Source organism: Balaenoptera borealis (assembly GCF_965194805.1).
Source record: "Balaenoptera borealis genome assembly, chromosome: 3".
NCBI classification, from domain to species: Eukaryota; Metazoa; Chordata; class Mammalia; order Artiodactyla; family Balaenopteridae; genus Balaenoptera; species Balaenoptera borealis.
The window spans coordinates 15436977-15451703 of NC_138866.1; the positions used below are offsets into that span (position 1 = coordinate 15436977).

The window sequence follows — 14727 nt, forward strand, 5'->3', positions numbered from 1 at the left end:
ACCGGGTCGTAAAGCACCGGTGAAAGCCTGCTGCCTGAATCCCCGGGACAGAGGAAAGGCTAATATTTGCGCACAATTAGATACCTAGGGCAGCAGGAAAATAAACACCATCACCATATCCCCCATGGCACGGAAGGTGCCTCTCTCTTTGCCTTTTTATGGCCTGGCCTGGTTTCTGTGAGTGTTTATTTGTGGGAGACGCTGAGGTGGTGAGTCTGTGGGCCGGCACAGGCCTGACTGCCACACTGGCCATCTGCCTGGGTGGGAGGTGAGGACCTGTGCACATCAGTCCCCCTCCCCCTCGACCTCTTGTAGACACTTGGGGTGTCCCAGCCTAGGGGGGGAGCCAGCCTGCTCTCCAGAGGCAAGGAGCTGGGCTAAGAGGGTCTGAGATGGGGAGAAAGAAGAACACAGAGAGAAGCTGCCTTTCTAGCATTTAGGACGATGATCTTCCTGTTGACAGTGCAAAGAGTATCCACTTGCTAGCTTTGCCGGGCACTAGATGTGGCAAGGTACTCACTAATCCGTCTCACGTGTCCCATGGGGATGCCCATCTCACAGGTTACCACGAGGGTTAACTGAGTTAATCTATGCACTCACTGATAAGTACTCAGGATTCCTGTTATTATTAACCTCATCACATATGAAATGACAAGGCACGCTGCCTGAAGTCATGTATACATTAAAACAAATTCTGACAGCAACCCTGCAGGGAGGGGTACCTCATTTTATAGATGAGAAAACTGAGGCTCACAGAAGCTGAGGACCTTGCACAGGCTAGACATTTGCACTTTATCCATGAACTTTCTCTGTTGCAAGAGGAAAATATGAGGTGCTTATACTCTCTCTCTTTCTGTACTGAAGTGAAGACTTCTTGGAATCAAGAAGTGCCTTGCTGGGCGTGGCTCCAAGTTTCCTCTCTGATGCCCTCCCACTGTTGTCTGAAGTATGTATATGATGTGGCTTTGCACTTGGACGTGAAGGAGCCCCGCCCCCTGCCCCCAGCCCCAGCCCCAGCACGGTCACTTCTGCTGCTGTGAAATATGTATATGTGAAATGCTTCTGAAGCAGGAGAAATAAAAAGCAACTGCGGCGAACAAATTAATATCATACTTCCACTTCTCACCTGAGGCCCTTCCGCAACAAATGTGTGAGGCGGTGGAAGGATGCTGCTACCCTGTTGTCAGGGGTTTGAGTCATTAGGGGCATTTGTGAGTTGTAATGAATGTGGTCTGCCAGTTGCCCTTCTCTGTCTCCCAGGGGTTGTGGCTTTCCTTCTGTCCATTAATGGCTGAAAGTATGCCCACTTTGAATGCATTTATGAAGCCACTTTCCACCATGACCTCCTCCTCTTGCCTCGACCCCTGGCTAAATACCTCCTTCATAAATCCTTTTACTGGCTGTGCTCTCTTGAGATTAAGAACATTGTAGACCTAGAGCCACCTTTGTGCCCTCAGATGAGGTCATTTCCTTTTGTCCCCGTAGTGTGGGCTGTTAGTAAAAGGATCATACATCCTGTCTTATGCCTGTCCTGCAGTCCAAGCATAATAGTGAACAAGGCCCTTTTCCCTCTGCAAGTGTCCTGGTTTGGACAGTAAATCAAACCATCGCCATGGTTATTAGCGTCCGTGTATACGGTGCCAATCGGCTGCATTCTTCAATCTCAGACAAGCTGAGTGATTACCGTTCCACCTTTGTTTGTCTTCCTTTTTGGTGCCATATGAGGAAACAGAGAAACAGATTGTCTCACCAAATACACAGATCATAGGAGAAAAGCCACAGACAGTTAGTGGTCCCCTGTGGGCCATCATTCATCCCAGAGTAGCGCTAACACTCATGATGGTATCTTGTGCTGCCCGGAACAGTGATTTATGCAGCCCAGCATTGCTTCATGGGATGACAGCACCAGGGGAGTTTGGTGGGGCGGGGGGTGGTCTTCGAGGGCTCTTTATCCCCTTCTCATTTTGGGAGAGGCTGCAGTTTCTCTGTTATACCTTCCTGGTGGTCCTAATGCAGGGGAGGAAGGAGGATAGAGGAAGCAGGAAGAAAAGAGATTCTTTTGTTTATTTATTTTCCAGTTTTATTGAGATATCGTTGACATATAACATTGGGGAAGTTTAAGGTGTACAACGTATTGATTTGATATTCTTATGTATTACAAAACGATGACCAGCATAGCCTTAGCTAACATCTCCATCATGTCGTATAATTACCATTTCTTTTTTGTGGTGAGAACATCTAAGATTTATTCTCTCAGTAACTTCAAGTTTATAATACAGTATTATTAACTGAAATCACCATGCTGTACGTTAGATTCCCCAGAATGTATTCATCTTATAACTGGAAGTTTGTACCCTTTGACCAATATCTGCCCTCCCCACCCTCTAGCCCCTGGCGATCACCATTCTACTCTCTGTGAGAAACAGATGTTTAAATTTATTTTTATTGGAGTATAGTTGATTTACAATGTTGTGTTAGTTTCAGGGGTACAGCAAGGTGAATCATATATATACATATATATATATCTCCATTTTTTTTCAGATTCTTTTCCCATATCGGTTATTACAGAATGTCAAATATAGCTCTCTGTGCTATACAGTAGGTCTTTGTTAGTTTTCTATATAGCAGTGTGTATACATTAATCCCAATCTCCTAATTTATCTCTTCCCCCTACATTTCCCCTTTGGTAACCAGAAGTGTGATTTCGAGATCTGTGAGTCTGTTTCTGTTTTGTAAGTAAGTTAGAAACAGATTCTTTTAGATCTTACCATTGTCACCAACTCTTCCTCCTCCTTCTTTATTTTTTAAAAAATAGGACAATCATTATATTTCTTTGTGTTGGGCTACTTTCTTATGTTTGTCTGTATTACAAAGAAATAAATTGCTTTCCTCTCACACCTCTGGGAAGATCATGTGCCTACATTTATTACTTTAGTTTGTTCACTCATTTCTTATTTTTTTTTAAAGCAATCTTTTTTTTTTAAAATGTATTTATTTTATTTATTTATTTATTTTGGCTGTGTTGGGTCTTCATTGCTGCGTGTGGGCTTTTCTCTAGCTGCGGTGAGCGGGGGCTACTCCTTGTTGCGGAGCACGGGCTCTAGGTGCGCGGGCTTCAGAAGCTGCAGCACTCAGGCTCAGTAGTTGTGGCTCGTGGGCTCTAGAGCGCAGGCTCAGTAGTTGTGGCTCACTGGCTTAGTTACTCCGCAGCATGTGGGATCTTCCCGGACCAGGGCTCAAACCCGTGTTCCCTGCATTGGCAGGCGGATTCTTAACCACTGCACCACCAGGGAAGCCCCACTCATTTCTTATTGATTGAAACATTCATTTATGAATCGTTTACAGGGAGGGAACTGGAAGTTCTAACTGACAGGATAAAAAGGAAATTCAAAAAGGGGTGGAATTAAATTTTCAAATGATACCCTCTTATCTATAGTATGTTTTTCCTGAAGCTTGAAACTCTCACATGACATGTAGTTTAATTTTTTTCTTTTTGATCCTCAGAAGACCTCTCTGAACTTGGTAGTGGTTGATCTTGTAATTGAACTCGTGATGCTCATTAAGTCTGAGATTGTGGCTTAAAATGATGCTGATGTTGGTTGAACCTCTACCCTATATCTGATCCTTTAAGACAGACTGTACATGGCTCAGTTTCGTCATTTCATTATCTATGTGCTTGGACACTTCTAATGGGCTGGCTTATCTTCACTTTTGCAGCCTGAATGGAGAGAAAAAAAACCAAACACACTTAAAAGCAAATGCATTTAATTTTAAAAGGCTTTACTTGAGTTCAAACAGTTAAGATTATTAGAAAATACTTTAGAAAATTAATAATGTTAGAAGTATGAATTCAATCAGAACTATTGAGTTAAAAATTATGCTATTGGTTCAAGCGATAACAGTCCATTTATACTGGGTTTCCCCTGTAGGTATGTAACCTGAGTTTGCTAATTCATTTTAATTCTGCTTGTTTGCTGGAGTCTTTCTGATCTATATGATCTAGATAGAATCAAACCTCATTCCTGGGGTTGGGGATCCTCTAAAGTCTTACCAAGAGGTTGGTGACTTGTGAGAGGCCTTATTTTTCTCCTTCTTACTTCTGGTTTTAAATCACATTCTGGCCCACAGTGCCCGTAACAATCCTTATATTTAAAACCACTTCCCCAGGGCATTTGCTTGTATAGCCCACTTTCCTGAAGATTTGGGGGAGCGAGAGAGGAATTTATATCACACATATGAAGCAAGTTAAAACTGGGTCCTAGATGGACCTGCTTTTCAGAAGTCTTGGGCATTGCTGTAACTGAGCTCAACTGACACTGTGTCTCTTTTGCTTTCCTCTCTTCCTCCTTTTTTCGGGGCTTTCTCTCTCTTTTCTCTGTTCCCTCCCTTTCAGGCTATAAAATCAACCTTTCTCCATTTTTATTTATTTATTTTTAATTTAAAATTTAATGCTGAGCTATGAAGCTCTCACCAGCTCCAGCAGCCAAATAAAGTTTGGTGCCCCCATTGACATGTTCAAAGAAGTAGTCTAATTAGAAAGGATTGCTTGTGAGGTCCCTTCTGTCTAAATTCTTGGACAATGACAAGACTTCTCCCTCATCTCTGTCTGGAGGGGAGCACAGGGTGGGGGAGGGGGAGTGTGTCCTGGGTACCATATGCAGAGGAAAGGGCAAAACCGTGGCTCTGGGCCAGTCAAGGCTTGAATTCTGGATTCTCCACTTCCTGGCTGTGTGACCTCGGGCAAGTTCCTTAACTTTCCTGAGCCTGTTTCCTTATCTCGAAAGAGCAATAATATTCCGTAAGTTCTTGCAAGTTGTAGAAAGGATAAAATTGAATAACACACAAGTTGTGGAAGGGATAAAATGGAAGAACACTTCTAAGACACCTGCCTCAATGTAGACACTCAACAAATGTTAATTTCCTTTCCTTTCAACCGATAGACACTTTCCTTCAGGGTTACATATGTAAACATTAAATATTTATAAATTGCATAATTCAAAGAAAAGAAACTTGAAAAGGAATCTTACTTTGGATTTTTTGATGAAGCAAATAATTATCCCTGCCTGTCTTTGCTGCAAGTCTGTATTTTTATACGCAGCACTTGGTCTGCTTAGGATATTTATGTGTAATTCTCAGCACAGTGAGACCTGATTGAACCCAAACTCTCTTTGCAGCTTCATAGAAGTTGTAAATATTATGTATTGATGGTGTGATCTGTGGCTACCTAAGTGACTGGGGCCTGGAGCTGTCCCTGAGGTATTATTTCCAGGTGGTCCCATCAGAGCTGAACAGACTATGAGGCTATAAACACTAGTTAAGGCCTGTGGCTTGGTCTGATGGTGCTCAAAGTATAGAGACAATGGGTATTTTACCAGCAGAAAGGACTTGGCATCTGTCTTTTCTCTAAAGCAGAGAATTGCATAGTCCCCGATGAATAAGTGATCCTTGTAGATTAGGCCGATTTAAACCACAGGCAAGGACACATCCCATGCAGCTGGATTTCAAATTCTGGGGTGCCAAGGTTTATGTTAGAAAGAGTGGATAGTATAATATTTCATGTTCTTAGAGGCAGGAAAGAATAAACTAAAGACTTAAACAAAAGAGATCTTTTCTTTTGTCCAGTCAGTTGTCTAGGGGGTTTGCAACAGAAACCATATGTGGCCCACAATTACTGTCCGACCTTTTCTGGAAAAGGGTTGATCCCTGGTCTAAAGAGTTTGAAATATCTCAGATCAATGAAGGCAAAATGTTACTAACAATGATTGACTTTTTCAGTTCTAATCTAATTTATGGCAACCACTGTCTGCTTGTTTTAACAGAGCTTTATGGGCATTATTTAGGATGAATATAATCCCATTGCAATATTTAATTGTGTCTGGCAATATTCACATGGGGTTATTACAATTTTGTCCAGGGAATGGAGACTCTAGAAGTATCTCATATTTCTGTCACCTCCGTCTGAAGCCCCTACCTTCCTCACCACAGCTCACCTGGTTGAAATCTCTTCCTACCCTCTCCCCTGGCCTGAAGGAGTTTGGCAGGGTCAGCTCAGGAAGGGCTGCTGAGGAATTTTCCACCTTATTCTGTGCATGCTGAGAGTAGGGAAGGATTTCCAGCAAGGGAGTGTGTGATCAAAAGCCCGTTAAATGTATGGGTGCAGAAGCGTAAGTCCTGGGACGGGGGCATTTTGTGGAGGCTACAAGGTACAAACTGAACCTCCTGGAAGAAATGGGGCCCAGATTAGACCCTGAAGGGTGGGCACCTTTGTGGGAGGGCAAAGCAAAGTTCCAGAAGTATGAGGGGATGTCTCATAGAGTTTCCTGCCCAGGGCTGGAGGCTTTTATAGTATAGTGTGAGATGAGGTTGGAGCATCAATGTGGCCAAGTCACTGGGAATTTTAAGGTGTATGGAATTCCAAATCCGGTAGCCAGTGAGGAGTCGTTGTTATTTATTTTTAAAAGGAGACGTGTGTGTCTGTGTGTGTGTGTGTGTGTGTGTGTGTGTGTGTGTTGGGGGGACAGTGAAATGACAGTCACAGAATTGTCAACTATTTGTTAAACCCTGACACAGTGCTGGGCATTGGGCTAAGCGTATTACATGAATCATCTCATTTAATCCTCACAACGACTCTGTGGGGGAAGGCATTGTTATCCCCAGTTTGCAAATGAGGAAATTTGGGCTTAGAGAGGTTAAAATAACTTGCCCAAGGGTCTGAGGTGATTAACGAGCAGAACCATGACAGTCTGACCCAGGAGCCCAAGCTCTTAACTCCTGAAACAAGCTCAGTGTAAAACATTCCAACAGAACAGAAAAAAGGAGAGTGAAAAGGAACTGAAGCCCTGCCTTCCGGGAGGGACCACTTTGGGCGCCAGTCCTTTTAGACATCTTTCTATGCATATGCACAACAAGATGTATGCGTTTTGCATAACTTCTGCCAGGACTGGGTAAATCCTATGCCTGCAAATTTTACATAAGTGGCAACATACTATATATGGATTTTTTCTCCCAATTTAAAACTAATTTTCTAATTTTAACAAGTGGATGTATAGTGTTAAAAAACAAAATTCAGGGACTTCCCTGGTGATCCAGTGGTTAAGACTTGGCGCTTCCACTGCAGGGGGCGTGGGTTCCATCCCTGGTCGGGGAACTAAGATCCTGCATGCCACACGGCGAAGCCAAAAAATTAAAACAAAAACCAAAATTCAACCGAGTAGATTTGAAGATCTAATGGGCTTTATTCAATGATTTATGAATCAGGCACCATCCCATCTAGCAGCTAGAGGGGTCCTCCCAGGGGTTGTACAAAATGGAAGGTTTTTATAGGAAGAGAGTGGGGCAAAGGAGCTCTTATCAAAAGAAAAGAAAGGATTATTTTTTAGGTCAGGGCATCTTCTTTGGGGGTAGAGGGCGGAAGGAATAGCAGGGGTTTTATCAAGCACATTGCCTCTTCTTCCTCTGGGGGAATGTAGCAGGTCCATGAGACAGGCTGCCTCATTGGTGCTGACCAGAACATTCCAGACTGGTTGATTAAGATTACATTTCTGGATAGACTTAGAAAATATTATATTTAGCGAGGTAACTCAGACAGAGAAAGACAAATACTACATGATATCATTTATATGTGGAATCTAAAGATAATACAAATGAGTCTATATACAAGACAGAAATAGACTCACAGACACAGAACACAAACTTACCAAAGGGGAGAGAGAGGGAGGGAGGGACAAATTAGGAGTATGGGATTAACAGATACAAGCTACTATACATAAAATAGATAAGCACAAGGATTTAGCACAGGGAACTATATTCAGTATCTTGTAATAACCTGTAATGGAACATAATCTGAAAAACAATAACGAAATCACTTTGCTGTACACCTGAAACTAACACAATATTGTAAATCAACTATACTTCACTAAAAGAAAAGAATAAATATTAAAAAAAGATTACATTTCTGGGGAAGGTCATAACTGCAATAAAGTCAGGTATTAAGTGCAGGTTTGATACCATGGACTTTAGCACAAGTGGTGCCATCTGGGCCTGTACTTTTCTCTGTAACAATAGTATTTCATTTTATGACTGTACCCTCATCCACATAACCAGTCCTTTGTAGATCATTGCAGGTTCTTGAGCAAGGAAATCTTAGTAAGCTTTTTTTTTTTTTTTTTATAAACTTATTTATTTTCAATTGCTTTCTTCTCACACCTTTGGGAAGATCATGTGCCTACATTTATTACTTTAGTTTGTTCACTCATTTCTTCTTATTTTTTAAAGCAATCTTTTTTTAAAAACGTATTTATTTTATTTATTTATTCTTTTTGGCTGCCTTGGGTCTTTGTCGCTGCACACGGGCTTTCTCTAGTTGTGGCGAGCGGGGGCCACTCTGCGTTGCGGTGTGTGGGCTTCTCATTGCGGTGGCTTCTCTTGTTGCGGAGCACGGGCTGTAGGCACGTGGGCTTCAGTAGTTGCAGCACGTGGGCTCAGTAGTTGTGGCACATGGGCTTAGTCGCTCTGCGGCATGTGAGATCTTCCTGGATTTATTGGCAGGCGATCCTTAACCACTGCGCCACCAGGGAAGCCCCTTGGTAAGCTTTTCCACTGAACCTCATGCTTTCTCACTTTCCTTGCAGCATGCTCTTGACGCTGACAACGCAGGAGTAAGCCCCATAGGAAACTCTTCTAACAACAGCAGTCACTGGGACCTCGGAAGTGCCTTTTTCTTTGCTGGAACTGTCATCACCACCATAGGTATCAATGTATTTGCAAGTATCTTTTCCTCTGCAGGCCCTCCTGAGTAATGGCACTAAAATCAACATTTTGTCCTCATAGAATACATGGCAGCCGGAGGTTCAAAGGAGGCTGATGAAACACTGTCAGATTAATGCAGTACTTGTGTGGTGGCTTTCAATAAAAGGCAGAGCACAAGGAAGAATTTCATTTTTCAAAACGAAAAACTAGGGAAACTTTCCTTTGAAAGGACCTCATGGAAAGGTTAGGGTAAAAAATGAACCTCTGAACTGATCAGCTGAGCTCAAATTCTTTTTTAAAAAGTGTACTTTTTATTGAAGTTATACATTAAACAGCCAAACTGTGTTCTACAAAGTTTGTTATGTAAAACAGCAGTCTCTGCCCCTCTCCTCTTTTTTCACCTCCCCTGGGGCAACCCCTTTCATTTCTTTTGCATGATTATTTTGATATTCATCTCCATGTCTTTAAATGTCACATTGGTATTACACTCCCCGAATTTTATTTTAGAGATGATTTCTTGACTTCCTGTTGTGGAAGATGAGGAATTTTTTCTCTTTTTCCTCCCCGCCCCACTGTAGAAGGGCTCTCTTCCCATCCTCCTTCCTTCCCAGTATAGTTTAATTAGATCAAAAATGAATGTGAATAGTTGCATTGTTTTGCTAGGTAAATGCTCCTCTTCACAACTGATCATAAGGCGAGCTATGATTACTTCCTTCCTGCACCAATTTTTGTCTTTTGTCAATTTTTGTGTGTGTCTTTTTTCTGATACTTGGGGAGTTTTGTATTTTTGCCATAGGGATTAAACGATTTGTCATAGGGCTTAACTTTATAATTATAATCGCATATAATAACCTTAGTGTTCTATTCTTTAAGTAGTATCTATTAGTTCCTTATTATGGGTGATGACATCTCTTCTCTTTCTCCACCACACAATTTTAGTTGATACCATCCATTTAATGTTTGCTTTTACATTATGAAATATGCTTAGGCTTCTATTAGAAGATTTGCCCACTTTAATAACTCTTGGCTCTCAGCTATTATATATAAAATGCAGTCAGGGAACTTACTCAGCATCTCAACTTCTTTTCTTCTTCCACTATCAATTGTTACTCATTGTATCATTCTGTAACATCAGGGTGTATATTTCACATTCTGCTATTCTGTTCTGCTACCTGGGTACTCCCATTTGTTTTAGTAATAGTTCTACAGTTAAGTATTGTTGGTGTTCATCTCTAGCCCTGGTTTTCATCATGGTTTTGCTATAGCTTTTGTCACCATCACTTGCTTGGCTGAAACTCTTCTTCAGGTAGTTGCCTTAAGAATGGCTCCAGGGAGCAATATTCCCTGGGTTCTTGTGTTGTTCAAAATGGTAGCCTTATACTTGAAGGGCAGTTTGGCTGGAAATGAAACCCTTGACTCACATGTTCTTTTTTAAGGAGCTTGTTGGATCTCCACTTTCTCCCAATGCTTATGTTGCTGTGGAGAAACCTGATGCCAGACAATTTTTTCCCTTTTATAAGTGACTTGATCTTTTTGCTCAGCTACTCAAAAGATTATTTCTTTATCTTTCATCTGATAACACTACCAGGTTTTGTCCCTTTTATTTCAGGAGAGTTTTCTTGATTGCTATTTTTAAACATTTTCTCTGCTGTATGATTTTGGTTCTGTTCTTTGGGGATTCCAGTTATACACCTATCATCACTTCTTTGCTTGTCTTCTGTGTCTAGTGTTTTCCCTCTACTTCTTTTTATCTTTAAAATTTGGTTTTCAACTTGTTAGTATTATCTTCTCTTCTTTTTTTTTTTTTTGTTTTTTCACAGTGCCTACTCTGCCATGTGCTTCTTCCAATTTTGTTTTCATTTTTGTGATCATTAGGGGACTTTTTTCTTTCCTACTTTTTCGCTGCATTCTATTAGCTCAGCTCACATTTCATCTGCACTTGTTATCTCACCATTTCCTCCCTGATTTCTTGCATCTTTGTGGTTTCTCTGTGATGATTCTTAGAGGTGATTACTTCATAGTTGTTTCCAATTTTCGTCTGGTTGGGACAACATTTTTCTGCTGAGTGTCTCACATTCACTGGTAAGTTTAGCTGCTCTTTCACATTTTTAAAAAATGGAAGCTTTATATTTATGCTGGGCCAGTTTCTTTCTTTTTTATTTTTTATTATTTTTTTGGCTGCGTTGGGTCTTTGTTGCTGTGTGTGGTCTTTCTCTAGTTATGGTGAGCAGGGGCTACTCTTCGTTGCGGTGCATGGGCTTCTCATTGCGGTGGCTTCTCTTGTTGCGGAGCACGGGCTCTAGGTGTGTGGGCTTCAGTAGTTGTGGCGTGCAGGTTCAATAGTTGTGGTTCGTAGGCTCTAGAGTGCAGGCTCAGTAGTTGTGGCGCACAGGCTTAGTTGCTCCGTGGCATGTGGGATCTTCCCGGACCAGAGCTCAAACCCGTGTCCCCTGCATTGGCAGGCAGATTCTTAACCACTGCGCCACCAGGGAAGCCCCTGGGCCAGTTTCTTTTTCACATACTTGATGCCAAATTAACTGGATATTCCTGGACCAGCTCTCTGCGGAACATTTCCATGGGCTGGGGAGAGGAGAGCAGGGAGAAGCAGGTAACCTTTCTGGTAACACATGCCAAGACTCTCCTCTTTCCTATTGCCAAAGAGACAGAGTGCTTCCTGCAAATATGGCCCATCTGTGTTATTCTCTGTATAGCTCTGCCTCTTCTGTTTTTCTGGATCAGATCAAGTTTAGGGGGGCTTCTGTTGCTCTCCCTCTTCACCCTACATTCCATACTTGGTACATATAGGGATATCTTTTTTGAAGTTCAAGGTGAGACACTCACTTTCATAACTGGATTTTTGCTGGCACTTTCTGAGATTTGCCACCTATGGACCCTCTCATCATTCTCTGTACTTCTTCTCTGTATTATTTTCCCATATTGCTTCTGTGCAATCTCATCTTCTTTTGGTAATCCTTACATATATGGTGGAATCTGTAGATTGCATCCCTCTCCCAGCTCTGCTGAAAATGAGTTTGAGAGTTATCTGCCCTCATTTAGTAGTAAAGTAGTGAAGTCACACTACAATAAAAATTCTCATTCAGAAGAATGGGAGACACACAACAGTCACCGGTTCATAGCAATGTTGGACAGATAGTGGGAGGCTCTTCTGCCCTCGAAGTGGGAGGATTCCTTCATTAACATTTGTTTATACTCTTTGGGAGGAAATCTCTCTCATAGCTCAAATCTCTCAAATCTCATAGCTCTCTGAGGCCCAGCTTTGCCTTCTGGGAGGTTTTTCCCTCTCCCTTACTTTTTGGTGTTGGAGAGTATGCCTTTTTTGGGGGATGCATCTTTGACGATTGACTTCCTATTGGCACAAGTTTCAGAAGCTAAGCGTTGTTTAGAGGCACAGGTTTTTGTTTATGGTTATAGACCTCCTCTTTAGGACCTGTGTTATTTTTACATCAGTGCAATCAAGAAAGTTATGTGCAATAAGAAAACTAGAGTGAGAGAGAATTGTCATTCCTTTTTAGAATGCTTCTTAATCATATGATGTACTAGGTTCACGCTTGCAAATCTGCAAATACATTAAGATCAACTATACAATTAGTAGAGGTGTGCATTACACTAGTGAGTCTAGGGCCTAGAAACCTTTCAGACACTCCAGACCAGATTAGGTCATATTTGTCCTCAATCCCACAGCATCCAACAAAGGAAGCAGGATGACATGGCACCATTTGGTGTAATGGCAAAAAGTGCTATACACCTCAACATCCCCCGAGGGCATCACTGTAGTAGATCAGAGAAGACCAATGTCAGGTTAGATTGTGTTCAATGGTCTGGTTATTAAGATGGGGAAATGTGTCATGTGTTTTAGGGGGATTTATAGTAAAATAATTGAAATTGAGACAGTCTAGGCCACTTCAAGAAGTACATTTTGGAAAGTGCACTCCAGTGCCCAGTATTGGACCCATGAGACATTAGTGTATATTAAACAAAAAAGAAAATTCTAATATTCTTATTTTTATAAAATGGCTAAATCAGTGGCCTACATGATGCACTGAAAAACATTATAGCTACATTGGGATGCGCACCCATTTATCGTGTTAACTCATTAAGATCCCAAGGGCTTGGTTTATTGAACAGCTGTGTTCATTGACCCACATGACATTATGTAACTGAGGAAGGGTGGTTCCAACCGCCTAATGAGGAACATTTGATGTGTAACATCTTCTGCCCTTTTTAATGTGCTTACACTGGAATCTTTGAGTTTGTGCAAGTGACTCAGTTTCTGCTGCTTGGCACCCATTCACTTACTCACTCTTGTCCTGATAACCATTTCCCTAATGGTCCGCTTCCCCACACTTGGCCCCCAGGCCACAGGGGAAGAATCACCTTGTCTAGACTAAGAAATCCAGTGCCTTTTGTTTACAATAACCAAGACATGGAAGCAACCTAACTGTCCATTGCCAGATGAATGGATGAGGAAGATGTGGTACATATATACAACAGAATACTACTCAGCAATAAAAAAGTATGAAATAATGCAGCAACATGGATGGACCTCGAGATTGTCATACTAAGTGAAGTAAATCTGAAAGAGAAGGACAAATACCATATGATGTCACTTACATGTGGAATCTAATACATGACACATATGAACCTATCTACAAAACAGAAACAGACTCACAGACATAGAGAACAGACTTGTGGTTGCCAAGGGGGAAGGGGGTGGGGCAGGGATGGACTGGATATTTGGGGTTAGTAGGTGCAAACTATTACATATAGAATGGATAAGCAACAAGGTCCTTCTATATAGCATAGGGAACTATATTCAATATCCTATGATAAACAACAATGGAAAAGAATATAACAAAAAGAATGTGTGTGTGTGTGTGTGTATATATATATATATATATATATATATATATATATATATATATAAAACTGAATCACTTTGCTGTACAGCAGAAATTAGCACATTATAAATCAACTATACTTAAATTAAAAAATGTGAATTAAAATTAGATTAGAACCATAAAAAAAAGAAATCCAGTGCCTTGCATGTGCGTGGCCACAGCCCTGAGTTCAGAGACAGACATGAGATCTGGATTAGGCCAATAAGCAAGTCAATTCCTGGGCTTTTGCTTGAGCTTTGGAGGAAGTGACTTCTCTTTCTTACTGGATGTAAATTGGGAAAAGGATAAGCCTGGGACCCTACCATTCATTTTCGTCCCTTGAGGGTTTTTCTGCCTAGAATTCAGCTAACAGTAAAGAAGCCGAGTAACAAAAGAGGAGTGATAAGCGGGGTCCAGCTTGCATCCTTTGAGCTTGGAATGAAGCTACCCATGAAGAATTAAGAAATAAATGTTAAATATCCTGCTATTTACTGGGGTCTGTACATTTCTCTTTTTTCTTAAGCGAGTGTGCATTGGGTTTTATCTTGCCTAAGACTGAAAAATTCTAACCTATGCACACTTATGGCTCAGAGATCACAGAGGGCCAGTAAGTATCCTCTGACCTCATAGCCAGTGCCTGACCCTGCTGGCCACTGCAGCTGCCATCTCCCACCTTCTTTGGGCTACTTGCTCTTGATTTAAAGTCTTAGAGCTTCCTACTGGGTAAGCCCCTAAGTTCATATGCTGGTGTCCTGGCAACCTGGGATGCTGTCGCCTCTATGGTGAGAGGCAGGACACTGTGTCATATCTGGGCAAAGGACAGAGACCTTTCCCAAAATATGAAAGAAGGTGGAGGCTGAACAGGAAACCACTACAAAACAAGCGTAAAGCAAAAACAAACAAAAATAAAACCCAACCCAAACCACAAGTCCGCTTCAGTATCATAGCTCAGTGTTAGTGTTAGAGATTGGGTCCTTTTCTATTCAATGGAGAAAATGCTATTTTCTCTCTCACTTTGTCTTAATTGAAAAATAATGTGTTGTGAGTTGAACAGCATTTAGCTGGCTAAATTTTGACTCCG

At 41.5% G+C, this 14727-nt stretch overlaps 1 protein-coding gene across 7 annotated transcripts in view; it reads left to right on the forward strand.

The window, feature by feature from the left end:
* KCNK10 (potassium two pore domain channel subfamily K member 10) overlaps window positions 1-14727 on the forward strand; it is a 159272-nt gene that overhangs the window by 80390 nt on the left and 64155 nt on the right. For all 7 annotated transcript variants that reach the window (XR_014242230.1, XM_082383719.1, XM_082383720.1 and 4 more), the window contains exon 3: window positions 8631-8748. Coding sequence is in view for 6 of the 7 variants with exons in the window: in XM_082383719.1 (XP_082239845.1) it covers window positions 8631-8748 (118 nt within the window). In the remaining variant the exon portion in view is untranslated. The remainder of the gene's footprint in view (window positions 1-8630; window positions 8749-14727) is intronic.